This window comes from Aspergillus aculeatus (genome assembly GCF_001890905.1).
Source record: "Aspergillus aculeatus ATCC 16872 unplaced genomic scaffold ASPACscaffold_27, whole genome shotgun sequence".
Classification (NCBI taxonomy): domain Eukaryota; kingdom Fungi; phylum Ascomycota; class Eurotiomycetes; order Eurotiales; family Aspergillaceae; genus Aspergillus; species Aspergillus aculeatus.
The window spans coordinates 5,779-30,712 of NW_017963002.1; the positions used below are offsets into that span (position 1 = coordinate 5,779).

Genomic DNA, 24,934 nt, shown 5'->3' on the forward strand with positions numbered 1-24,934 from the left:
CTCTATTGCGGAAGACCAGTATACTAATATAATATAATATTTAGCTCCTTAAGTTAGGAACGCTCATTATAACGATGACTCAACTTTATACTATAACTAACCTTTTTTAAATAATTAGCTATCGCGCTGCGGTACCATAAATAATTCCTCAGCTACAATCTCGCTGGCCAAAGTGAGCATTGTCGTACCTCTCAGAAAACCATACCTCTTATAAATAAGAGCTTGTTGCAAGACTAGACTATAATCATTCTTCTTCCAAAATATCAGTCATTTCAATTCGACTCTTCCAAAGTCAAACGGAAACAAGCCAGTTCTAATATAATTCGAGTGGTAACTAATACTTGGCGAAACTAATCTGGCAATTCTAATTTATAAGAAATATTAAAAGAATTAAGAGCCGGGGAATTTATTGGGAGCCATCTTTTTAAATACGATTAGATAATAAATAGGCTGTTGAACTAAATTTTAAAATAGAAATACCGAAGTTTTTTTATATAATTAATACAGGTACTCTAAGAATTCTATAAAAATCATAGATAAACCGAGAATGCTAAATCTAAAGACCAGTTTTAGCTTAAAAAAAAGTTAAATCTACTCTTAGAAAATAAAATAGTCTAAACGTTTAAATATAGTATAATTAGAAGAACTTAATATCTTTCAGTCCAGACTAAAAGACAGTAAATATAGACAGATCTTTCTAATTAATATTGTAAAATCATAGCTGATCATGATCTGTTGAGGACAGAATAATTAATAATAAAATACTAAAATAATAAATAAATTAATAGAAAGAGAATTTAAAATTTTTAAAAGACTACAACTTAATCTAATTAAATCTAATTTATAAAGTAAATTTATTTTTATTTTAGTATAGAACATTTCAATACTACAGATCAGAATGTATAATTTATTTACTATTTCTAAATATAAAATTTAAAAAGTTAAGATATTTTAATATTTTAATTCTCAACAGATAAGAATATTTATTTTTAATAAAGTTAAGATAAATTTTTCCAATACCAGTAAATATTAGAAAAATAATCTTTAAATTCTTTTTCTTTTTATAAAAAGTCTTAAAAACAGTAGCTGATGATTCGGTAAGTTATATATTAAAATAAATTATTATATCCGGCTTCTGCTGTATCTAATTTACTTACTGTATTTATATTATTTATTATAATTACTATAATTTTTATACTTACCGTACTTTTATTACTTATTAACAGTATATTAATAATACTTTTTTTAGTTTTTATTATACTTACTAAGCTCGAAGTGATTTTAATTTCTGCTGTTTTTTTAATTTTTATATATTTTATAATACTTCTGCTTCTATTTATAACGCGTATATTTCTGCTTATAGAATTTATAATATATATACTTATATTACTTACAGCACTCCGGAGGCTTGTAGTATATCTAATACTATAATTATTTAAAATATTTTTAATACTACTATTATTTATAATATTAATATTTTCTAAAAAATAATAATATTATAGCTATAATAATTATAGTACTATTATATATTTATAAATCTGTATCAGACTTTCAGACTGTTTATTAATAAAACTACAGTAGTAGAAGTATATAGCTTATCTGCTGTTTTATAACAGATTCTAAAGTTAAAAGCTCTTATTAAATATATAAAAAGTTAAAATTAAAAGTAGAAGATAGATTTAAAAATAATCTTTTTTAATAATAGAGCTGGCCGGAGGATTCTTATATTATATTTATACAGTTTTTTTCTTTTTAATAAATTATATTATTTATATAATCTAATCGCTATTATCAGTAGTTTTATTATTTAGAATTATAAAAAAACTTTATTTAATATAATATAGTACAGACTACTTACTCAAATACCATCTATATTTATCTTAATCTATTTTTAATTCTGTTTTTTTTCTGAATCTTTATTTAGATTATTTTATAATATATTTTATATTGCTGCTGCTACTACTAGACTATAGCTAATTAATTATAAAGTAACTATATTATTTAAAAAAAGAATTACTTACAGCTGTATTTAATTAAAAAAAGAACTTTTTAAATAAAATTAAAATAAGATAATTATAGTAAGACAGTAAGTTATATATTATCTTCTTAACTAGCAGCTGGCTTAAATACGGGGTTATATTTTTTATTTAATAAGAAATAACTATTTTTAATAGTTTTTTTTATATAAAAGCCGAATTACTAAATATTTCTTATTTTTTATACTATCAGATCAGTAAAAGATTCTGTTTTAAGCCAGATATTCTTCTGAAAGTAGAATATATTACTATTATTATATTAACTACTATATAATAACTATTTATTAATTTAAAATATTAATATTTTTAATATTTATAACTGTTGTGACTTACTATACTATAAGATACTGAATTTAAATATAACTATTTAAAAGACTTTAATAAAAATAATCTTTTTTTATTTAATTACTTTTATAGAATATAATAAGTAAGTAGTAAAAAATATCTTTTAGCATCTGTAAGCTCGAAAATTCTTATATAATATTCTACTTATTATTATTCTTTTAAGATATTTCAAAATAAAGTTCTATTAATATATACTGATTAGTATAGATAGATTTTTATAAATCCCCCTTAAATTAATTTAAGAAGATTAAGATAGATAAATATTATTATAAGAATACTACAGCTTTTTATTAATAAAAAGCTATATTAAAAATAAAATAAAAATTAAATTTTGTAAATATCTTCTTTTTAGACTGTTTTTTTATAATCTTAAGATACTATATTCTGATTAAGAACTAATTTTATATATTATTTTAGTTTAATAACTATAAATAGTATAATTAGATAATTATTTTTTAATAATAAACTCTTTTTTTATATTATTCTAAAATATCTACTTTTATTTTCTGCTAATACAGTTGCGGCGAGGCTTTTTAATTAAATAAATATTATAAAAATAATATCGAAGCTCTAAAGTAGAAGAATATATCTTATTTTTATAAAATAAATAAAAATATATAATAGGCTTGTTTTTATTTATTTTTAATAAGTATTCTTTATTAATATAATTAATTAGAGTAGTTTTTTCGTGCTATTGCTTAAATCTGTACTCAGACTATATATTCTGATTGTCCAGACAGAAAGAATAAAATCCTAATAAAACTAATATATAATAAAATTACAATAAATCACAACACAGCTGTAGATTTTTTAAATAAAAGTAATAATAGACCTGCCAGTTAGTCTTAGTGTGGAATCACTTAGTATATAGAAAGTACTATTCTAAAAATATTCGGTCAGTATAATAATAAGTTTTTTTTTATTTTTATATAATTATTAATATAGTACTGCATTCAGTAATTTCCTTTTATATTAAAATATATGTTTGGAGCGACCTTGGATCTTAAAACTACAGGAATTAGTATTATATATAAATATAAAAAATCTGAAACAAATCTTAATATATTTTTTAAACAAACCGAATATTTTTTATTAATTAATAATTTATTAGAATAGTATACTATTCTCTCTTCAGACGTGCAGATAGCTACTATATCTAATATATACTATCTTTTAATCTTACTGTTAATTATTACTTTACTAAATAAATTATCTTATAGTCTGTCTCTTTCTAATATATATTTTCGGTAGATTAAAAATAGATATATTAAATTATATTCAGTAAAATCCTTTTCTATAATATATTTATTATAAAAGGATTTCCACCAGTTCTAAATAAAGTTCTTAATCTTACTGCGTTGTCTCTTTATTATTTTATTATATAACTTTTTTTATTTACTGATAAGATTCTAGTACTTATTTAATTTATTATTAATTTTTTTTATTAGAATTTTAATTTTTATATATAGATCTTTTATCTTTTTATTATTCTTAAACTCAGCAACAGCAGTAGTATTAAATTTCTGAAAAATATTTAAATTACAGTAGTATGCTATATTTTTTTATATTAAAATACTTATAGTCAGGCTCTAGATTTCAAAAATATATTTAAATATCGGTATATTTAAACTTCGATTAGTACTTAAAATAAGTATCCGGATTTATATAATCTAATATTTAATTATATATAACTTAAGATATCTTTACTATAATAATATAATCAGTAATATATACTGTAGTATATAAGTATATTATATATAATTAATTATAGTTACTATTTAGTCTTTAATTTTATAAATTTATAGCAGATCTCAGAAATATTCTTATTAAATAAAAGAGTTCAGATCGTTCCGAATTAAAAAGAATATTAGAGTACGACTAAAATACAGTTTATTTAAAATAATCATATAGAAAACTAATAAAGATTATATATAATCCTTCTATTTAAATATTTAAGATTCTCTGCTTTTAGATAGAACTTTTAACAGCAACTTATTAATACTATAAATATTTTTAAAAGCTTAATCGGCTATGCCTGTAATTATAATATAAAATATAAAATTTCTACTAAATATTTTTTACTCTATAATCCAGTTCTTTAAATTAGAATTATCAGTACTAATAATAGTAATATTTAAAATAGGAATTTATATAACTGTTTTATTACTATATTAATAATCTTTTACAAATTCAGAATCTATAATAACCCATCTTTTAATTTTATTATCTTTATATTAGATGTTGAAGGTAAGATACTTTTTATTTAAATAATTAGCTTTTCTAATAGAATTTATAAATATAAAAATCTAATATATTTTATAGTAAAAACACTTATTAGTATTTCTATATAAACTTAACTCGACAATAACCCCGGTTCTAGCTCCGGAGTCCGAAAAAAGTAATAAAATAAAAATATCTTAGAATCGAGCTCTTTTATAAATATAGTTATAATTATTATCTTAAAATAATTATTTAAAAAAAAGATTAAGATCTATTGCTGTAATATAAAACTTTTTCTAATATTTTATTTTAAATCTATACTTTAGTATTAAGTTATTATAAATATACTTTAAATATGATTAGTAAGCGTTGTAATTTAGAAAAAAAATAAGATATCTAAAATATATATTATAAATATTATTTTTAATATTCTTCGGAATAACTCTTAAGATTTTTTTCTTCTATTTAGTAATAAAGCAGAATAAGTTATAATTTATACTATATTAAGAGGGTAGGTCTTCTTTATATAAATAGATAAAACTTTTAGAAAAGAGTTTTAAAATCTAACTGGAAGAATCTGGTTTTATTTTAAAAAAATATCTATTTTCAGATTTATCTTAAGTTATTATCCATCTAGACTGGGATCAGTAATATTTATATATATAGTAGAAGAATATTTTTATTATTTATATCTTCTAATTCTTAATAATTTTATTATATCTTTCATCAGTAGCCGGAGCTCTCTTTTTATAATATATTTTATTTTCTTTTTATTTTATAATTTATTAATATTCAGTAGTAAAATTATATAATTTACCGATTTTTCGGAGTTTTTTAACTTTTCTCTGCTTCTGGTCCTCCTCGAAGAGGCTTGATTTATTATTATATAATATATTAATTTTTTATATAGTATTACTTTTTAAGTTGTTTACTGAGTATAAGTATATTAAATAGAAAAAAAGAAATAGATAATCAGATTAAACACTTTATTTAACTTTCAGATTTTTCTTATTTGGTTAACTGGCTGGTCTGTTTGGTTATTCGATTGTTTATTTATTTACTCACCCTGCTTATTCTGCTTATCTATATTCTAAATAGTATTATCCAAATCATCCGTACTTACTCTTCGTCTTAGCGTTGCTTATTTATAAAGCAGCGACTGAGAAAGGGCTTATATCCCACTCGGCCGCGTTTAATAGGTGGCTTAAGTACGGCTGAGCGGACGGGAAGCCCTGTTTTCCACACCCTGTGGTCGTATGTGCTTGTACTCTACTAAATTCCCAATATAATACATAAACATGGCAAAATCTTGAACCAACGAAGTTCGTACAACCGTGAGCAAGCTGTCCCGTGGCCAACGCGCAAGATGGCAGAGATTTGAGACCAGCACCACTTTACTGCGAAAGGTCTTACCAGCACAGTCTTATTCTCCGATGGGCTCAGCCACACCCTGTCGATCTCCGCGGAGCAAGCGCTGTGACGAACTCAATTGACATCATAGAGGGTTTAGCCCACAATGAGTCAAACCTCTCCTTGTCCTCACGGCAGCTGAACTCTTCTCGTATAGCATCAGCCACAGCCATGCTTAGCCACCTCCCTTCCACTGACGCACAGGTGGATCGCTCGCATGAGATATCCGGCATCACCGGCCGTCAAGGCGGAGTCCGGACCAACCGAAGCGTGACCCGCTCCCAGCGCGTCGGTACCCTCGGTTTACCGTTGAATGACGCCGACCTTGACTCGCATTTTCGGTATGACAGACAAAATGATTGGGCCACAACACGCTATATGAACAAGGCCACATTAGTGCCAATCAGGTGTTACTGACGGAAAGAAAAATTTCGCAAGCGAGTCGATGTAGCGGCCCTCCACCCGGGTGATTATATCCGCTCGGCATTCGAGTATAGTTACTAAGACAGTCTGTAGAAAGGACAGCTGTCTACTGTTCTAGAATGACTATCCCCTCACTTGGTACCGGAAATACTACTCAAGGTATAGTAGGTGCTTTCCACAGTACCACATGTTCAGCAAAGTTGATAGAGCATCGTAAGCAGTTTGAGAGGCGCCTTGGCGGCCTGTCAAGCATCCGCCCATTAGTGTCTCAGGCACCAATGGGACTACATTTGTACATGGCGCGGAGCAAGGGCCTGTGGACCTTCCTACCTTCTCTCTCTCATGAATGGGATTCTTGCCAGTTGTGATAGTTTTATCAGCCCCTTGTAGCCTCACACAGTTATTCCCAACCGCAGCTCATACTATACATCATATCCACCGGACGGACTCTACGTAGCCACATTGCTACTCCGGATGGTAGCCTCAAGCGGGTAGACCGATTTCTCCACTGTCACACCATTATAAACTCGATCGAATCTCTCCTGCAGTTCGGGGGCTTTTTTCCACTCATGCTCCGGATCGCGCAGCCAAAGTCGGAGAAGGTGCCGTCTATGAATGCAAGCATTAGCTTTCCGGTTCTCCATTCACCAAGTCATAGCCGGCATGAAGACACGCACTGTTTCTCGCTGGAGTCGGTAAAGGCTCCTCTCGCGTGCAGGATACTCAAGTTATTAGCAAACTGAATGTCGCCCTTGCGAAAGTCAAGGGCGATCGAGTGCTTCTCGGCAGTGAAATGAATCGCATCGAGAGCCTCCGCCTGCGCTTCGGTGAGGGGCGGAATGTGGGCGGAACGCTTGCAGTCGAGATAGCCGGTCAGGTTTCTCCGGGAGTATTGAATAATCAGTCGCTCTGGGTCGGTGTCGGTAGCAGGCTGGTAGTAGAGAAGAGGTCGCAGTTTGTATACGTCGCCCATTTGCGCGAAGCTGGAAACCCACGGGGTTGTCATTAGTCCATGACGCTGAGCCTTGGGATGTTAGGGGTGTAACTTACTCATCAAAAGGCCAAGGCTCGGAGAGTGTCTTGATTAAATCCGGGCGTGTAGCGGCCAAAATGTTATAGACGTGACAGGTACTGGCCAGAAAGCTTTCCCCTCCCGATGCACCCTCGTTCAAACAAAATAGGGCAATGACATCGCCGGCATCGGTATGGAAGACCTGTTTGTCGGCAGTTACCACGGGACCAGGGATATCCTGAGACTTGCACGACTGACTCAGGTCCTTCACGTGGGCAAGCATGACATCGGCTGGCTTGCCTTGCCATTTGTTGTCTTGCCGGCCACGGATCGGGGCAATATGCGATGAGAGGCCGGTGTAGATGATTACGTTCTCTTCGCGGGTGTAGTTATCGACAGGCAGACCTCGAATGACTTTGAATCCATGGCCGTTGTGGACCTGGTCCGAGATATCACGCAGGATAGGACGTAGGTGGGGCAATGGGAATGTGTCTGGGCCGACCTCACCAATTGGCTTATTCGATGCTGTTTGGGATCAGATGTGAAGGCTATATCGAAAATGTCACGGACGGTATACTTACATTTGAAGTATTGGAGGGCAGCATCAACTTCCTTGAGATTCTCCGCACTGAGCTGGTAGTTCCAATCATACTCATCAGCGATTGTACTGGCATTCCAGACCAACTGGCCCGACAGAGCTGCAGGAAAGCCCTCGGGGAGGTGTTTGTCCAGCTCTTCTGTCGCTTGTCTTTGCTTTCCGCGTGCCAAGTATTTGTCATAATCAGGCATATACTCAATGTCGGCCTGTTGACGGTGGCTCAAGACTGAGGCTGTCATGGTGGTCGATATCTAACGTGAAGGGCGGTTTTTTGGGACGTTGTGCCCCAGGCAATCCGGTGAGCATTCCGCAGATTTATATACATGGGATCACTAAAACGGTTCATTCTCATTCAGCCGCAATTGTATGAAGAAATGTCGTGATCAAGCAACCTAGGCTCTCATTGTAAAATGCTTACTCCGATGACTCCGATGAAACCAAAACCATGAGGGTTAACGGAGTGGATGTCGGCATGTCGGCGTCTCGGCGTCTCGGCGTCTCAGTGATTTGGTCCCACTCGGCTGTGCTGACGCAATACCGCAGTAGGGCTTTTTTGTCGCATTTTGCATTCCCCCTTGACTTTTTCCTCAAACCACCACAGTACCTGCATCTCAGAACCATGAATCCAACCACCCTCAATTGCCCTTTACTTCGGATATGATGCCGAGCTCGACTCCGAACCGCTTGGCACTCAGACCAGGAAAGCTTCCCGCGTGTAATCCGTGTCGAGCAATCAAGCTACGCTGTGACCATAGAAAACCGATTTGTTCCCGATGTAGAGAACGAGGGTTGGAGGATGACTGTATTTACCGGCCTCGACCGTTCAAAAGACCCTCCGGCAAGGATATTGTTCACAGGCACAGGCTCGGAACCGACCAGACTTCTCTATCCCCGCCGTTGCCGTCTCCTCTTCCCACCGAGAATGAGGCTGGTGCGACTGCGCCTGGTATAGAAGCAGTAGGCCCATTCACCAGCTTCAGGGTTTCATCATCCGTCCAGTATCCCAATCCCGGTTACCTCGGCTCGTCGAGCCATACGACGTTCTTTGATCAGCTGCAGGTCCGACAAACCCCTGAGGATGGTGCCGGAGTTCGGGAGGATTTACCCAGCGTTCCCTTGCAAAGAGACTGTGCGGTGGAAGAAAATTCTATCGCCAAGGGTGCCGAAATTCTTCTCGAATTGTACCAGGGCAATTTGGTGCAGCAGTTCACCCAGCTCTTCAGCAGGTGGACAGCCACTGGAGCAAACTTGGCCCTGGCCGGCCCCTTGACGTCGCTCTGTGCATCCACAATAGTCTTCACCTTGGCCCAGTGCGACGGGACACATGCGAGCGCAGTCACCATCTCTCAAGGCCTCTTTTCCCGTTCTTGTCAACCCGTATCATTTGCGCCTGATACGAAATTTACTGAGTACTGTGCCAATTTCTGTGGAAGGAATGCACGCTGGGAAACACTGGGATTATTTCTCACCGCGGTCTGTCGAGCCTCGGTTGATCTGACGTATGCAGAACCAATGTATGGATCAGAGCAGAGACGACGTCAAATCCAGAAGTTGACCCTCTCGTACTCGGACCGACTGTTGGATCTTTGCTTGCCGCTCGACTGTATGAATGACCTGCAACTCTTTCTCACGTATGAGAATTTCATCTCTCATTCGCAGGTGGATGGCGACCAGAGTAGGAATGTCCCGATCCTTCCAATATACAATTACAATCAGGTACCAAGTAAGAAACTGTTATACTAGGTTACCTATCCTGGCGCAAACTCGGCGATGTTGCAGCCTCTCTGTTTGCCCTCGGCCACCATCAGCAACAAACCGAGAGTTTCCAGACAGTCCCTTCGTTCCTTCGCCAATTACGCCAAACCGCCTTTTGTCGGACCTACTCGGCGGACAAGAACGTGTCCATATTTCTCGGCCGGCCACCCCGAATCTTGCGCAAGTTTTGCCACTTTTATCTGCCAGGGGACCCGGAACAAGCCGGTCCTCCCCAGGCGGCATCCCGCAAGCCAGCAGTCTGGGACTCGTCCACTGAGCAGATCGATTACATCACTGACTCGCGTTGGGCTGGCCTTTGTGCGATTCTGAAAGAGGATATACTAGACCTCTTCAACGAGGAGAATTATGAGGAAAGAGTTCGTCGGGCAAGGTAAATTTCTTCGTCCTCTTTTTCTAACGTTGATCAAATCCCTCTGACGGGGTAAACGTTTGGCACTACAGAATAATAGAAGCCGACGCTCACGCTCAATGGCACGCAGTCCCACCGAGCTGCCGTCTCGAAGGCAACCTCAAAAGCTGCGACCGCCGACCGGTGGAGCGCGACTTCATGGTGAACATGAAGCTCAACTACATCCACGTCCAGTTCCTGCTGCAGCTGGCGCTGCGGCGTCCCACCACCATGATGGATCCAGACCCGAATTTGCTCACACTTTCTCTCCAAATGCTGGGTTTAGTCGTAGAGGCTATTCTGCTCAAGGACCAGATTGTCAACTCGGGTACCTCACTCGTGTGGAAGGTGGCATATTACGGCTTGTCCGCCGCGGGACTAATTTCGATGACGCTGGTTAACCGCGGCTTTGCCCCCATAGCGTTACCATCGGGCGGCATCTCGAAAGTCTTTCAGGAGTTGAGCATCCTGGTGGGGGAAATCGAGCGGGGAACGTTGGTTTACATCGACTCGCCGAATTATGCTCTCCTGTCTCGCGCCACACAAACCATCAAGAGCATTCTGGACCGGTCGATGTCATTTCAGCCGCTACAGCCGGGCACAGCAACAGTTTCGGGCGAACAGTTGAATATGATCACGGCCCCGGAGCAACCAGAAGCATTCGATGATGGGTCATGGGGTCTGTGGGATCATATGAATTTGCAGGAGTTTGAGATCAACTTTTGGCACCAACTGGCCGGACATCCTTCACTGAATTGATAGTGATAACATTTCGAAGGGCAGAACGTTAGAGCTTAATCAATGCGTGGGAGGCAGCCGCCCTACATTGGATTGACACAGTAATGTAACCGCATGCCTGCTCACGAATTCGCACGGCCTATTAGCTCTAAACAGCAGGCGGCAGGACTATCAATCATAAGCCAGAAGATTCTTACGGTATAGTTTCATCATGTGTGATTTACCTAGGACGTGGCCAAATGAAGAAAGGGTAAAAGGAATAGAGTAGGAGAGCAGCGATGCCGATTGGCTCTTTTTTTTTCGATTCCGGAGTATTGAGATGACGCGAACAAGATGCATGCAATGCTCATATGCTTCGTCGCCGACTGGTCGAGGGACGGGTGTTGAGGACCCGCAATTCTATCGGTACTCCTTAAATATCAATCCTAAAATCTATAAACAATATTGTCCATGGATTGACGATCTTCAATATTCTTCAGGATCATTTTCTTCCTTCTTCCCTACAGAATGGTTGTGGATGATACTGAGAAACAGTTGCCACCGCGCGACAACACCAGGGCCATTCTCGAGACGGGCAATGTCTCTGAAGAGAGCGGCCAACTGGCACGGAAGCTCACCCCTCGCCAAGTCCAGATGATCTCCATCGGAGGCACGGTAGGGACAGGATTGTACCTGGGAACTGGCCGGGCGTTGGCGACAGGAGGGCCTGCTTCCATGCTTCTTGCCTACAGTGTGTGCGGGGGTTTGGTCTTTCTCACCATGCTAAGTCTAGGTGAGATGGTGGCTTTCATGCCTGTGGCAGGGTCGTTCTGTACTTATGCAGGGTAAGCTCAATCCTACCTCCTCCAGTGCCTCGCACTCAACTGGGAAGGCTCTGACACTGTAGCCTTCTATATTTAGACAGTTCGTGGACGATGCATTCGGTTTTGCATTAACATGGAACTACTGGGCCAATGATGCCATTTCTACGGCTTCGGATCTCGTGGCATTGCAGGTATTGCTAGCTTACTGGGCAGAGCATTTTCCGGGATGGGGCCTCAGTCTGATATGTCTTGCACTGGTCATTGGCCTGAATCTATGCTCTGTCAGGATATTTGGAGAAGTAAGTAGCGCGAGGTGCCCGCTTGCGAGGTGATGCTGACCAGCAACCTTGAGGCTGAATATTGGCTGTCATTACTCAAAGTTATGACGATCATCGTAGGTCAACATGAGATACCCCAAAGACTCTCAAATTTTCCCTGCTCACCAACTGAAGGTTTTCATTATTGTTGGAATTGTGGTGAACTGTGGGGTGAACCCCCAGCACGCGTATCTTGGTGCCAAATACTTTTACATGGGCGATGCCCCCTTTGTAGGAGGAATCGGCGGCTTTGCTTCGGTTTTTGTGACTGCCTCGTTCGCATAGTGAGTGAAATCCCCGGTTACCAAGACTACCCATGCTAACGCGTATGTATGTTGTCCAGTGGAGGGACGGAGAATGTCGCAGTCACCGCGGGCGAAACGCGCAATCCATCGCAGACCTACCCGCGAGTCATCCGTAACGTCTTCTGGCGAATCCTTCTCTTCTACATTGTCTCCATCGTCATCATAAGCCTCGACGTCCCCTATAACCATGCCGGTCTCTCCAGCGAAAGCACAGCGACCAGCCCCTTCACATTGGTCTTTGCCTCAGCCGGCAGCACCATCGCCAGCAGCTTCATCAACTCCGTCATCATGACCAGCGCTCTCTCCGCCGCCAATCATGCCCTCTTCGCGGGCTCGCGCCTTCTCTACACCCTGGCTCTCTCCGGCCACCTTCCCGGCTTCCTGCGCACAAGCATGACCCGTATCAACCGCTTTCACGTGCCCTGGGTCGCGGTGGTGGTCACAGCGATTGTCAGCACTCTCTGCTTTGGGGCCAGCAAGCTGGGCGCCGGGCAGCTCTGGTCGTGGCTGCAGAATCTGGTCGGGGTGTCGAATCAGCTGTCTTGGACGGCGATCTGCCTGACCTCGTTACGATTCCGGGCTGCGGTGCGTCGTCAGAACGTGGAGCATCTGCTTCCGTTTCGGAATGTCACCTATCCCTGGGGTCCTGCGGTCGCTGTCGTAGGGAATCTGTTTCTGGTGTTGGTGCAGGGGTGGTCGTGCTTCTCGCCCAAGTTTGACGGTGTTCAGTTTGTTGCTTACTATCTGGAGATCCCTGTCATGCTGGTTCTGTTCGTTGGGTGGAAGATCTATCGGAGGACGCGGTTGGTGTCATTGGAGGAGATGGACTTGGTGACAGGTCGATGTCAACCGGAGGATGCGGGGGAAGATAATCCCGCTTCTGTGCAGACAGGGTCGCCGCTGGAAGTCGATGCGTGGCATCGTCGCGGACAAACTTGGTTGGAAGGGTTCAAAAGAGTTGGTCACTGGATTGTATGAGGCGTGGAGATAGTGTACGTACTGTATATCTATAGATACTAGAGGATGCCTTCTTCCCTCCTCCGTCTTTCGTTGATTCCACCAATCGTCTTCTGCAACCACTGTTTTAAGCCTTTTATACTAGTAAGCTTTGAGTGCTGGAAGCCTTGATAAGCGGCCCCGCAAGCTGTAGACACAGTAGTAAAGTTACAGTACTTATGTAGCCGACTTGCTTACCAATTGTATACCTTAGGTTAGAGACAACCTGTAGGAAATCGGCTTACTACCTCTCGATACCGAGACGCAAATGCCGCATCACGTTCATATAGCGCCAGCGGCCGCGGACACTCCCGGCCAACGTCGATACGTTGAAAACTAAACACGGGCATGGGTCGTTTGGGGGACGGAAATGCGCAAGCTCCCTTGCTGATTTTGCTATGGGGGCTTAGTAGGAATAGCAGGAATTCATACCAAAGCTCTCTTGTATTTCGTGCTCTAACTTAACTTCACTGGGGGAAATGCATTCGGCTATTTGACCTTAACCCGACAGAGGCGGGTGTCAGAACAACAGCTTAGTAATGAACGATGCAGTTTCGGGTAGTTAGTGAAATTGGACACAGAGACAGTGAACCGATGATGGATACGTATCGTGGACAGGAACCCTAAGTTATTTGTACACAGATGTGACTAAGCATGGCGCGCACACCGTAGACGGCGTGTGTTTATTCATTCTTTCAAGTTCGATGGCGACAGCAGCTGAGCTTGGCATCGGAAATTGGCTGAGTCAATCGGACCCTGAATTCAACTAATTAGCTCGCTACTGGGTGGCGAAGGCGTGAGTGAGCCTGGGGCTCCCCTTTCCGAGTCTAAATCTGAATGCGGGGGTCGGGAAGAACAAAGGACAACCTACGAACACAAATCGTGGTCATGATGCCACCACCGCCGGTCTGAATTCATGCCGATACTGGTTCCGGCGACCATAGTAGCCTGCATCTGCAGCAGGAGACCCCATTCCCCAAACATGGAAGTTCGAAGGCATTACGTCGCAATTAGCAAGAATAGGCTAATCTGTATGTGTGTAGTCACTTGGAGGTGGTCACCCAAGACCGAGTCACCACACGGAACCAGGCCACACAACCGCCTTCCATCAAACAACATCACACTATGGATGCCCGGAGTGGTTAGAATCTCTTACTCTACTGTATAAATTGCTATGACGTTACAGGAATGATCAAATAGCAAGGATAGATACAAGTCTCTTGAGAAGTAAAGCATTGGGATCTATATACTGTTCAAGTGAATGTGAATTAGAATTGTGTTAGTGGTGGTTAGTGACCCAATTCTGTGTTCTACGTGGGCAAGGCCAAAGCGGCAATTTTAAGCCCCGTCCCTGAGTCAATCGGGGCAATCTAACCGCGCGGGTAGAAAACAAGTTTTCAGACAAAATGGTCCACCGTAGCCACTCATTTCCTGATTGAAGCCAGAGCATCGTTCCACATGGTCCTCCCCACAATACTGCATTCTCAATTTGCGGGGTACGGTTCTCCACACTTCCTGCAGAAGTTCCAAGATGATGATGGCATCATGTGCTCTCTACACAATTATTTAAGCGGTGAATCTGCCTACGGGAATGGAGTAACAGATCATTTTGAGTTCATCACAAACAGAAGTCAGAATGCAACTGTCTGTTCGCCGCTTATTTTCACTCGGCCTGCTGGCCACAGCGCTTCCTGCTACAGTATGCGGTGCCAACCGGTCATCGATGTTGCGAACCGTGGTCACCACCGACCTCGAGCAGGACGACTTGGCCTCCCTGATCCGATACCTCCTCTACACCAACGAGCTCGACACCCAAGCAATCATCTACAGCTCCAGCCGGTACCATTGGTCCGGTGATGGCAATGGAACCAAATTCTTCTTGCCCGATCGCGAGTACAGCAGCCCGCAATGGGCGTGGCGATGGACCGGCACACGCACCCTACAGGACAAAGTCCTCCCTGCCTATGCCGAGATCTGGCCCAATCTGAACAACCATGATCCCTCCTACCCGACCCCCGACGAGCTCGCTTCTTTGATCAAAATCGGCAATATCAACTTCGAGGGTGAGATGGAGCTAGATACCGAGGGATCGGACTTCATCCGATCTCTCATCCTCGATGATGACCCACGTACGCTGTATTTGCAGGCCTGGGGTGGCACCAACACCATCGCCCGCGCGCTGAAGTCGATCGAGGATGAGTACTCGGGCGGGTCACAATGGAATGAGACTCGGGATGCGGTTGTTAACAAGACTGTTATCCTGGCCAGTGGGTTTCAGGACGAGACGTATGCGAACTACATCTCTCTTCACTGGCCACAAATCCGCGTCGAGCAGTTGGAACTTGGATACACGACCTGGGGATACAACTGCAACAAAGGCCAGGGTAACACACGCGGGCTCTCCACTGGCGACAACCTATACTTCACGGGGAAATGGATGAAAGCGCACATTCAGACGGGACCGTTTGGGAGGCTCTACCGCTCGTGGATCGATGGCCAGTCCATGGCCGGCGATGCGCAGGACATTTTCGGAAGTCCAGCCACTGCGAATCAGTCTAAAACATGTAAGGCCTTGGGGCCATACGATTTCCTGTCTGAGGGCGACAATGTGGTGTTCAATCCCTTGTTGACGACGGGTCTGCAGGACCCGGCCAACCCAAGTCTCGGCGGCTGGGGAGGTCGCAGCTATCAGAATTCCACCTCTCCCAACCTGTGGGTCATGGTGTCGAGCGAGAAAAACAAGGCGGGCATCGAGGTTGACGACTACACTACCGACCGATGGGCAGGGGCGGTGCAGAATGACTTTGCGGCGCGCATGCAGTGGACCCTGACCCCGAAGTATAGTAGTGCCAATCATCCCCCGTCCGTGACGATTCTGAACGGGACGACAGTCGAGGCACAGGCCGGAACGACGGTTACCTTGGCCGGAAATGTGAGCGATACCGATTCCAACAACGTCACCACCACTTGGTGGCAGTTTTTCGAGGAAGGCACTTACCCGGGCAATGTCACCGTGACGGAGGTGGGAGACGATCGGGCGGAGGTGGAGATCCCCGCCGATGCGCAGACTGGCCAGACCGTCTCAATCATCTTCGAGGGGACGGATGACGGGCAGTTTCCATTGACTCGTTATGGGCGTGTGTTCATCCGGATTGTATAGGTGATTTGTTTGTTCAGAGGCATTATCATAACCATGACAGCTTAGCATACTTTCCAGCATTAAGAGATCCGAGCAGCGTGAAGACGAAAGTAATAGAACTTGTCATGATCTGTTTGGGGGGTAGAGGAGGGGAAGTAACGACGGTCGGCAAGGATGGAGGAGCGGGGGAGGTTTCCTGCTTGACCTATCGATTATCCGCTTATCAGTTATCTCCTATCTCCGCCTTTTTGGCCCCTGCCCCGTCATCATCTCATTTCATCTGTAACTTACACGGCACTAACTTATTCATCCCATCAATCACGTTGAAAAGCTGAAGCTGTCATCCTGCATAACACATTCTGATAATGCTTAGAAATACAGTCAAGACGTAAGCACTGTGTTTTGTCATGCGGCTCTAACACAGATGGATAAAGAAGTTCTTGACAGCAGTGCTGTCCTCCGGAATATATAAACTATGGCCGAAGCTTGAAGGTCATGACGGGTCTAACAGCAACTCGAATCACCCATAGGCGACTAATTTCAAAAAGCTAATACGTTCGAATAATCGATGGACGCATCAACTACTGACGAAGCCAAATCGCACTTCCCAATTGTCGGAAGTGATGGGTGGTCCACCGCGGACGAAGCAACCGCAACCTGCTTCTGCGGCGCCGTGCAATTGTCTTTTGTACGCTTCTATTCCAACAATGTCTTTGCTCAAAAATCTACTAAACAAGTGATTTACTGTAGCCAACCCACGGTCCCGGATTCGTGGTCTCCTTCATCTGCAACTGCACCGACTGCCACAAAATCACGGCCTCGATACACTCGACCGGCTTCATCGTCCACGACACCTACCTGAAACATCTGCGCGGGCAGGCGGTCCTGAAGACATACACGCAGCCCAAATCCCCCGGGAGCGAGACGACGGTGACCAACCACTTTTGTTCCACGTGCGGATCGCTCATGTATCGCGTCAGTGCGGCTTATCCGGGCATGAGTGCGCTACGGGTTGGGACGGTGGACGATTTTTCTTTGCATGAAACGAGGTTGCGGCCGACGGTGGAGTTGTTTACCAAGGACCGCGTAGCGTGGAAGCCTCCTACCGCTGGGGTGGAGCAGTTTGTGGCCGATGGGTTGCATTAGACAGAGGGGATGTACAGTACAGTAATCTATGCAATTGACGAATACTCATAAAATGGCACGTGGTGATAACAGTGTCTCCGTCTCGGGTTTTCAAGTTCTTATCAAAGTTCTTCAGGATCTGGAATGGCGGGCGGGATTTGGCTGGCGGGTGGTTTGCCCGATTGGCTGGCCGCGTGGCGGACGCAGAAAATTCTCAACTCCACCGCACACTGGCGGGCAAAGAGTGGCAAGTCCACCCGGTAAGGAACTGGTGACCAGAGACTACTGCTCGACATGATTAGCGTTGCATAGGTGTGGCATCAACTGCCGGTTGAATCATGTCATATTCATGCTGTAGGTTCGTCTGACAGGGGAGACGATCCTCCTGCCCTCGTGCGACGGATTCAGTGGCATTTGCCACGAGTGTTAGGGTTGGGGAGGGTTGGAGATTGGGATTATCAAGATTATCAGCAAACGATTAGCCAAGAGAAACGGAATGGAAGCGTCCAGCGTCTTGGCAACCCCATTACGCAGGGCGCAACACCAATCACGCAATTGACTCACCCGCTTCGTTAGGTAAAATAAAAATTTCTTTTATAGACCGGCCACCTTGCCTTGCACACTTTCTTTCCCTCTTGACATTTCTTGAAAGTTTTTGCCTCTTCTGTGTCGTGTGTCGTGTGTCGTGTACCTGTCTCAGAGTAGCAATGGCCTCAGCATCTGCCAACCACGAGGTGGACGCCCAGGAAGCGCCGCAAGCCGTAGACATGCCGCGCGTGTCTCGGTTTTCCGGGGTCAAGTCCTTCTATCGCTCGATTCCCTTTCAGATTGCCATCGCCAGCGGTGTCTCGTTCACGGCGCCTGGTATGTGGGATGCCATGAACAACCTTGGCGCTGGTGGAGCTGCTGAGCCCTACGCTGTCTCAGCGGCCAACGCCCTGGTCTATGGGTTGTTCGCCATTGTCTGTGTGGCCGCCGGTGCCATCAACAACCGCATCGGACTGCGCTTCGGTTTGGTCCTGGGAGCTATCGGTTATCCCATCTATGGTGCTGGTCTCTACACCAACAACTATGCGCCCACCACCTGGTTCATGCTCTTTGGCAGTGCCTTGTGTGGTATCTCCGCCGGTTTCTTCTGGGCGGCTGAGGCGGCTATCATCATCGGCTACCCCAGTCCGGCGGATCGCGCTTTCTACCTGGGTATGTCAATGCTTATTCCGATGAAGGTGATGTCTTGTGGTTGTGAATACTAACAGCTCAACAGCCATCTGGCAAACTGCCAAAGCCGCTGGTCCTATTGTCGGCGGTGCCATCAGTCTGGGCCTCAACGCGCAGACCTCGTCCAAGGGCACCATTAGTGCAGGCACGTACATCGTGTTCATTGTGATCATGTGCCTGGGCTTCCCGATCGCCCTGTGCCTGAGTCCGGCGGAGAAGGTGCAGCGTAAGGACCGGACGTTGGTGGTGGTGCACAAGCAGGAGTCGTGGGCGGCCGAGTTCAAGGCGGCGGTGAGCCTGATCTGGACGCGGCGCGTGCTCATGTTGCTCCCTGCCTTCTTCATCAGTTACTTCTACAACGCCTTCTCCAGCACGTGGTTGACTGACTACTTCACCGTCCGCTCCCGCGCCTTCTCCTCCTTCTTCACCAACTTCGCCGGTATCGCCTCCTCGTTCCTGATTGCCGCTCTCCTCGATCGTCAGTCCATTCACATCAAGACCCGTGCCAAGATCGGCTTCCTGTCTATTATCACCGTTCTCACTGGTACCTGGATCTGGGCCTGCATCTTGCAGAGCCAGTTCTACAACGCCCCGGAGGCCCCCACCTTTGACTGGTTCACCGGCGGGTTCGGCAAGTCCTACGCCCTGGTCTTCTTCTGGCAGTTTGGCGGCCAGGCCTTCCAGCAATTCTTGTACTGGCTGGTCGGTCAGTACAGCACCGATATCTCTTCTCTGTCCTACCACTGCGGAATCCTTCGTGGATTCGAGGCGCTGGGACAGACCGTTGCCTGGGCGTACGTTCTCCTTCCTTTTCTTTCTCAAATGCTACAGAAACTGACCGAAACAGTATGCAAACCGAGGGCAACGTCAACCACTTCGCCAGCATTGGCCTCAACTTCGGCGTCACCTTGCTGTGCGTCATCCCCACTTGGATCGTCCTGTCCGGCCTGGAACACAGCCACGAGGTGCAGGTCACCGTCGAGGATGTCCAGGCCAAGAACGCGGACGACTCCGAAGCCTAAAATGGCACCCCCGTGGATTTTCAACAAAGTCCAACACGAATATATAGTATTTAATATTTTAGCATGAGATACCCCTTTTTCAACAATCTGGCATCGTTTAGCGTGGAGTGATTTGTGGTGGATTCATGGAATAGAACTCAATTTTTACCTTTATTCTCATTTTCTTTTCTGGTTCAGTCAAGCGTATTGGATTTGGTGGAAGCTGAAGTCCTCTACAGGCAGCTTACGATTTACATATATCGCCAATATTAGATTTGCGACAACCAATCAAGCTTGATGAAATACTGGTCTATATTATGCGACTATGCTTAGATCTATATTATGCCACTATGTTTTGACCTATACCTCAACCCTCCCTAAGAAAGTAGCCATCCTCCGATACATCTCCGCCGGGTTGGAGTACATGGGGAAATGCCCACTCTCCGGGATGAGCGCCAGCTCGACCCCCTCCTTCTCCAGCCGGGGCAGATACGACAATCCGGCGTTCTCCTCCCCGAACATGAACATCTTCGGACACGCCAAGCCCAAAAACATCTCCAGTAGACTGCCGGAGTCGGATAGCTGGACCATGGACTCGAAGATTGCGCGCACCGCGCCGGCGCGCACCCTCGCGCGAATAGTGCTGGCGTACAGGGCACTGCCGTAGGAATTTGCGGTCGCGGTGCGCGCGATGAATGCATCCAAGAAGGCTTCCGGGTCGTCGGCCGGGAAGAGGAAGATTTGCCGGCTTAGGAAGCAGTCTTCTGGGGCGAGGTTGCCTTTGATGTCTACGAAGCTTAGCACGCGGGTGGGATGGCGGTGCGCGAGGAGGAGGGCGGTCAAGCCGCCCATTGAGTGGCCCATCAGGTGGAATTGCTCGATCTGGTAGTGTACGAGCACCGCTTCGGCGGTGGCGACTAGGAAGGGGATGTCGGTGGCGGAGAGGTTCGTGCTGGTGGTGTGCCCGCAGCCCGGTGCGTCAAAGGCAATGTAGCCATATTGCTGGAAAGCGGGGCGGATCGCGATGTCGGCGAGGTCTTCTTTGCATGACCCGAAGCCGTGGAGGAAGAGGATTGGGGGTTTGCCGATGTTCAGGTTATTGTGGACGGTGGCGATGTTGAGGCTCACGCCTTGGACTTGGAGGGGGATTGTTTCGTATGTGAGCGGCATGGTGAGGGTGGGCTATGAGGAGTGGATGTATGTAGATGGCTGATTCCTAACCGGCGGGTGTAAAGCATGAATTTATTGTCCGACCCCCAGGTGCAAGAGCAATTAGGTTTCGGTCCGCCACCTGCAGGGTCAATTGATGGGGGCGGCAAAAAGTCGTCTTGCCGACCTCGGCATTGCCCCCGGTCGGGATCGGTGCGTTTCCCCGACCATGCTGGGCCCACGCTCATAGTTGGTTCAGTGTATAAGGTGCATGGGGGTGTTGTTCCATCTTCTCACCGATATTCTATATTCAGGCACTGTGCTAGTTCGTCCTTCTGGCAGCAATTCTTCATGATGGCAACTTCGTTCTTCAATCCGCAATTACGATTGCTCAATGCTCTTCGAGCCGGCGTAAAGCCGGTTATGACCTTCTTAGGGCTTCCGTCCTTCCGCACGGCACAGATCGTAGCTCAGACCGGTGTCGATGTCAGTACCATAACCCTATGATCATGAGGCTCCCTATTGACGAATCCAGGGAGTCATCATCGACTGTGAGCACGGTAACATCAACGACGATGCCATGCACAGCTCAACGGCTGCCATCGCCGCCATGGGCGTCTCGCCGCTGGTCCGGCTCCGAATGACCCACCCGGATCTCATCAAACGAGCTCTCGATGCAGGGGCGCAGTAAGCATCTTGCTCACCTTACCCTTTTGCGATGGGCTAATGCAATGCACAGTGGCATCGTCGTGCCCATGATCAACACCGCCGAAGAAGCCCGGGCGGTTGTTGCGCATGCGAAGTTCCCGCCGCAGGGGCTGCGAGGGCAGGGATCCGCATTTCCCGCCATTGCCCACGGCATCGACTTGCCGACTTACATCAAGACGGCGAATGACACGCTCATCACCTGTGTTCAGATCGAGACCAAGTTAGGAGTGGAGAATGTGGATGCCATCTGTGCTGTGCCGGGTGTTGGTGAGTACTTGGCCCGACGCATCTTCTAGCAGACCTTTTGTTGATTGTGTATTCAAGATATGATCTTCATCGGCCCTAATGACCTGGCACTATCTGTACTGGGTTATGTCCCTGCTAAAGGTGATGAGCCTGAATTTATCGACGCGATTGAGAAAATCGTGGCTGCGGCCCGCAGGCATGGCAAATGGGTCAGTCGACTGTCCAACAACGGGGCCTTATGTAAAGAGCATCTCAAGGTGTTTGATACGGTGGCGTTGAGTTATGATATTCGCGCGATTCAGAACTGGTATACCAGTGAATTGCAGGTGGCGAGATCATTATAGGCAGCGACATGAGCAACGCCGCTACTTTGTTGTAGGCAGACGATCTGAATTTTGGGTGTTGCTTTTCGGTTTGGGTGTTCCTTTTTAGCGGAGCAGAGTCTGTACATACATGTATCTATTGAACATTGGTACAATGGTTGAACTTACTGTTGTTCACTTTTCTCTCTCAGTATAGAATAGTAGAATTTCTACTACCAGGCTTTCCAGTACGCCGAATCTCTTGGAGGGTTCAATAGGTGCTTGGGTTATCAGTGTTCATGATTTGCAACACAGCTCGACTACGCTGAAGACTGTAGCATTTTTCTAGGAAATTGGCTATCGAGGGAAAGCAGAGTTCATTCACCACAGCCACAATACCTACTCTACATACCAATAGAAATAATGGGACGAGGAAAGAGCAAAAGCGCGACCTTTAATTAGTTCCTTCACTCATCCTTCCCATGCCGCTGCAATGTGTGGTAACCCAACTTCTTCCGTGCCTCAGCGATAGTGGCACCCCCTGCAATCATCTCTCGGATACCCTCCTCGCTCTGCTCAATCTTGCGTGCGACTTCGGCCACCTCACGCGCGCGAGCACGGGGCACAATGACCACGCCGTTCGCATCGGCGACAACAATATCGCGCGGGTTGACGCGGACCTTGCCAATGCCGACCGACTCGTTCACGCCTCCGACCTGCACGCGGTCTTTGCCCGTTCGCATCCACCGGCCAGCCGTGAACAGCGGGTAATCATCGCCGATGGCACGGTTCACATCTCGGCACACCCCGTCGATCACAGTTCCGGCGATGCCTCGCAGGCCGGCGTACTGCGTCATGATATCTCCCCAAACTGTGCAATCCGTGCGACCGCCGTTGTCAATCACCACAATATCGCCCTCGGCTACATCATCCACAAAGTCTCCCACACTACCGGGCGGATCGCTGGCCGGCACATACCGCACGGTGAAGGCCGGTCCGACGGTGACTTTGGTATAATTCGCAAGAGGCATGATTCCGAACGCCTGGCCCGGAATGCCCAGTTTATCCAATGCATCTGACACCGCTGGTGTATCGGAGTCGGCAAACAGCGCCACAAGCTCTTTGTCTTCTGGAATGGCGGACTTTGGATTGTGCGGAGATGATACGGCTTCTGGTGCTGCAGTCTGTTGCAGGGTTGGAGCGCTGTCACTCTGCCGAATGGCTTCGAACTGCGAATCGTGCATCACCTCCGAGACAGGGTGACCGGCACGGACGGCCTCCACCATGCGGGCCTGGCGACGATCGATGCGTTCGGCCAAATCCACAACCTCGTCAATGCGCGCAGCTGGCACAAACACCGTCCCGCAGTTGTCGGCAATGACATAATCATCTTGATGAACAGTGACTCCGCGTACCTGTAAGGGCGTGCCCGACGCCACCTGCACCAGCCGATTGCGGGCGCTAATCATCGTCACTCCCCGGCCGTACACGGGGTAGCCTACGTCTCGGCTGCCGTCGATATCGCGACTCATGCCATCGATGATGGTCCCGCGAATGCGCTTCTGCTTAGAGGCGTTGGCCACAATGTCGCCCCAGCAAGATATGCCTTCCGTCCCGCCTGCGATGACCAGGACGCGGTCATCCGTGGTGACGGCGTCGATGACGGGGGTGAGCAGATGTGTGGTCGGCTTCGCGTCGGTCTTGGGGCCGACTTGAACGGTGCTGGCACGTCCAACAATCTTCGGACACTCCCAGAGAGGTCTCAGGCCATAGGTGGCCCCCTTGAGGCTGAGAAAGTCTAAGGCATCGGAAATTGTGTTGCTGTCTAGCGCTGCCAGGCGATCAAGAATACTGGTACCGCTCATTGTGTCGACTGCGGGTGGGAAGGTGGGGTCAAGAATTGCAGAAAGATGCAAGGCTAGAAAGTGTGACTATAAGGATGCCAATGGGTCAGTTCAAGGCAACTCCTACATAAGGGGGAGGGGAAGGTCTTATAGATAGATGGCTCCTGAGTAGATTAGATGAGATGCGGTACTATCGGGGAATCGACAGTTGGCCGATAGTGCGGACGGTCGGTCGCCACAACGGGCGGATTCTGCTCCCGCCGATCGGAGCTAGAGACAATGAGTCCTCGACGTGCCACACTGCCTTAGCGCCCTTCTCATGCCTAACAGTGCCTACACATCCCGCACTGGCACCTATTCTTTCAAAATAATGTAAAACAAGAAATCCTTGTTTACTTCTCGCACGAACCACAGAGACCAATTGTCTGGATCACAAGCTGTCCTGTGCAATAGATGTATAGATCGCTTTTTTGATGCAACTGCCGTAAGATGTGTACATCCTGCGCATGCCTCTGCCACTAGCTGATCAATACTGAATGAATCACCAAGTCCTGACTTTGATTACATGTATGAAATGGTGCCGAGTGTGAAGTCGTATAAACTGCGTAGCCTTTTTGTTAGGAAAGGACTGATCTAGTCGGTATTTCAGGACAAAGCCCGCATCCCAGCACCAGTTAAGACGCGAGATTATGGCTTTCTTGCAATCCTCAAACCGACGTTGCTCGACGCATGATCCCACACAGATTGGCAAGAACTGATTCTCTACCACTCTTTCCAGATCAAACCAGGGAGTGGAGCTAATGTATAACATGTGCTCTGGTGAAGCAGTTTCCAG

The 24,934-nt window shown here is 45.3% G+C and overlaps 10 protein-coding genes across 10 annotated transcripts; 6 read left to right on the forward strand and 4 right to left on the reverse strand.

Annotated features, from left to right (window-relative positions):
* Positions 1-2,880: 2,880 nt before the first annotated feature.
* Positions 2,881-3,069, reverse strand: ASPACDRAFT_37493 (uncharacterized protein; the record flags this gene model as incomplete). The annotated part of the gene is made up of 1 exon (XM_020200305.1): positions 2,881-3,069. A coding segment is annotated over one exon (189 nt), but the record flags the coding sequence as incomplete, so codon positions are not given.
* A 3,814-nt stretch (positions 3,070-6,883) lies between these two features.
* Positions 6,884-8,283, reverse strand: ASPACDRAFT_65038 (TauD/TfdA family dioxygenase; the record flags this gene model as incomplete). The annotated part of the gene is made up of 4 exons (XM_020204068.1): positions 6,884-7,043; positions 7,112-7,417; positions 7,485-7,971; positions 8,028-8,283. The coding sequence occupies 4 exons, from the start codon at positions 8,281-8,283 to the stop codon at positions 6,884-6,886; spliced, it is 1,209 nt and encodes a 402-aa protein (XP_020051002.1).
* A 399-nt stretch (positions 8,284-8,682) lies between these two features.
* Positions 8,683-10,999, forward strand: ASPACDRAFT_1908912 (uncharacterized protein). Its single transcript, XM_020198873.1, has 3 exons — positions 8,683-9,719; positions 9,788-10,190; positions 10,262-10,999. The coding sequence occupies exons 1-3, from the start codon at positions 8,702-8,704 to the stop codon at positions 10,965-10,967; spliced, it is 2,127 nt and encodes a 708-aa protein (XP_020051003.1). The 5' UTR covers positions 8,683-8,701; the 3' UTR covers positions 10,968-10,999.
* A 454-nt stretch (positions 11,000-11,453) lies between these two features.
* Positions 11,454-13,349, forward strand: ASPACDRAFT_37520 (uncharacterized protein; the record flags this gene model as incomplete). The annotated part of the gene is made up of 5 exons (XM_020200308.1): positions 11,454-11,770; positions 11,847-12,048; positions 12,102-12,143; positions 12,202-12,350; positions 12,410-13,349. 5 exons carry the CDS (start codon positions 11,454-11,456, stop codon positions 13,347-13,349), a joined length of 1,650 nt encoding a protein of 549 aa, XP_020051004.1.
* Positions 13,350-15,018: 1,669 nt separating this feature from the next.
* Positions 15,019-16,645, forward strand: ASPACDRAFT_1908913 (DUF1593 domain-containing protein). The gene has a single exon (XM_020198874.1). It carries the CDS (start codon positions 15,091-15,093, stop codon positions 16,525-16,527), a length of 1,437 nt encoding a protein of 478 aa, XP_020051005.1. The 5' UTR covers positions 15,019-15,090; the 3' UTR covers positions 16,528-16,645.
* Positions 16,646-17,074: 429 nt separating this feature from the next.
* ASPACDRAFT_37492 (GFA family protein) lies at positions 17,075-17,652 on the forward strand (the record flags this gene model as incomplete). Its single annotated transcript, XM_020200304.1, has 2 exons — positions 17,075-17,194; positions 17,257-17,652. 2 exons carry the CDS (start codon positions 17,075-17,077, stop codon positions 17,650-17,652), a joined length of 516 nt encoding a protein of 171 aa, XP_020051006.1.
* A 746-nt stretch (positions 17,653-18,398) lies between these two features.
* Positions 18,399-19,871, forward strand: ASPACDRAFT_37497 (uncharacterized protein; the record flags this gene model as incomplete). The annotated part of the gene is made up of 3 exons (XM_020200306.1): positions 18,399-18,831; positions 18,896-19,643; positions 19,697-19,871. The coding sequence occupies 3 exons, from the start codon at positions 18,399-18,401 to the stop codon at positions 19,869-19,871; spliced, it is 1,356 nt and encodes a 451-aa protein (XP_020051007.1).
* A 284-nt stretch (positions 19,872-20,155) lies between these two features.
* On the reverse strand, positions 20,156-21,048 carry ASPACDRAFT_128045 (alpha/beta fold hydrolase). Its single transcript, XM_020197100.1, has one exon. It carries the CDS (start codon positions 21,018-21,020, stop codon positions 20,211-20,213), a length of 810 nt encoding a protein of 269 aa, XP_020051008.1. The 5' UTR covers positions 21,021-21,048; the 3' UTR covers positions 20,156-20,210.
* A 305-nt stretch (positions 21,049-21,353) lies between these two features.
* ASPACDRAFT_65045 (HpcH/HpaI aldolase family protein) lies at positions 21,354-22,297 on the forward strand (the record flags this gene model as incomplete). Its single annotated transcript, XM_020204069.1, has 4 exons — positions 21,354-21,485; positions 21,535-21,686; positions 21,739-21,974; positions 22,032-22,297. 4 exons carry the CDS (start codon positions 21,354-21,356, stop codon positions 22,295-22,297), a joined length of 786 nt encoding a protein of 261 aa, XP_020051009.1.
* Positions 22,298-22,619: 322 nt separating this feature from the next.
* On the reverse strand, positions 22,620-24,360 carry ASPACDRAFT_1877418 (RraA family protein). The gene has a single exon (XM_020198104.1). It carries the CDS (start codon positions 24,118-24,120, stop codon positions 22,723-22,725), a length of 1,398 nt encoding a protein of 465 aa, XP_020051010.1. The 5' UTR covers positions 24,121-24,360; the 3' UTR covers positions 22,620-22,722.
* Positions 24,361-24,934: the final 574 nt, after the last annotated feature.

Coding starts and splice junctions, on each gene's coding strand:
- ASPACDRAFT_128045 (XM_020197100.1), bottom strand. CDS start 21,020: ATGCCGCTCACATACGAAACAATCCCCCTCCAAGTCCAAGGCGTGAGC.
- ASPACDRAFT_1908913 (XM_020198874.1), top strand. CDS start 15,091: ATGTTGCGAACCGTGGTCACCACCGACCTCGAGCAGGACGACTTGGCC.
- ASPACDRAFT_1908912 (XM_020198873.1), top strand. CDS start 8,702: ATGATGCCGAGCTCGACTCCGAACCGCTTGGCACTCAGACCAGGAAAG. Junction 9,720..9,787: donor GCAGGTGGATGGCGACCAGA/GTAGGAATGTCC, acceptor CTGTTATACTAG/GTTACCTATCCTGGCGCAAA. Junction 10,191..10,261: donor GAAAGAGTTCGTCGGGCAAG/GTAAATTTCTTC, acceptor TTGGCACTACAG/AATAATAGAAGCCGACGCTC.
- ASPACDRAFT_1877418 (XM_020198104.1), bottom strand. CDS start 24,120: ATGAGCGGTACCAGTATTCTTGATCGCCTGGCAGCGCTAGACAGCAAC.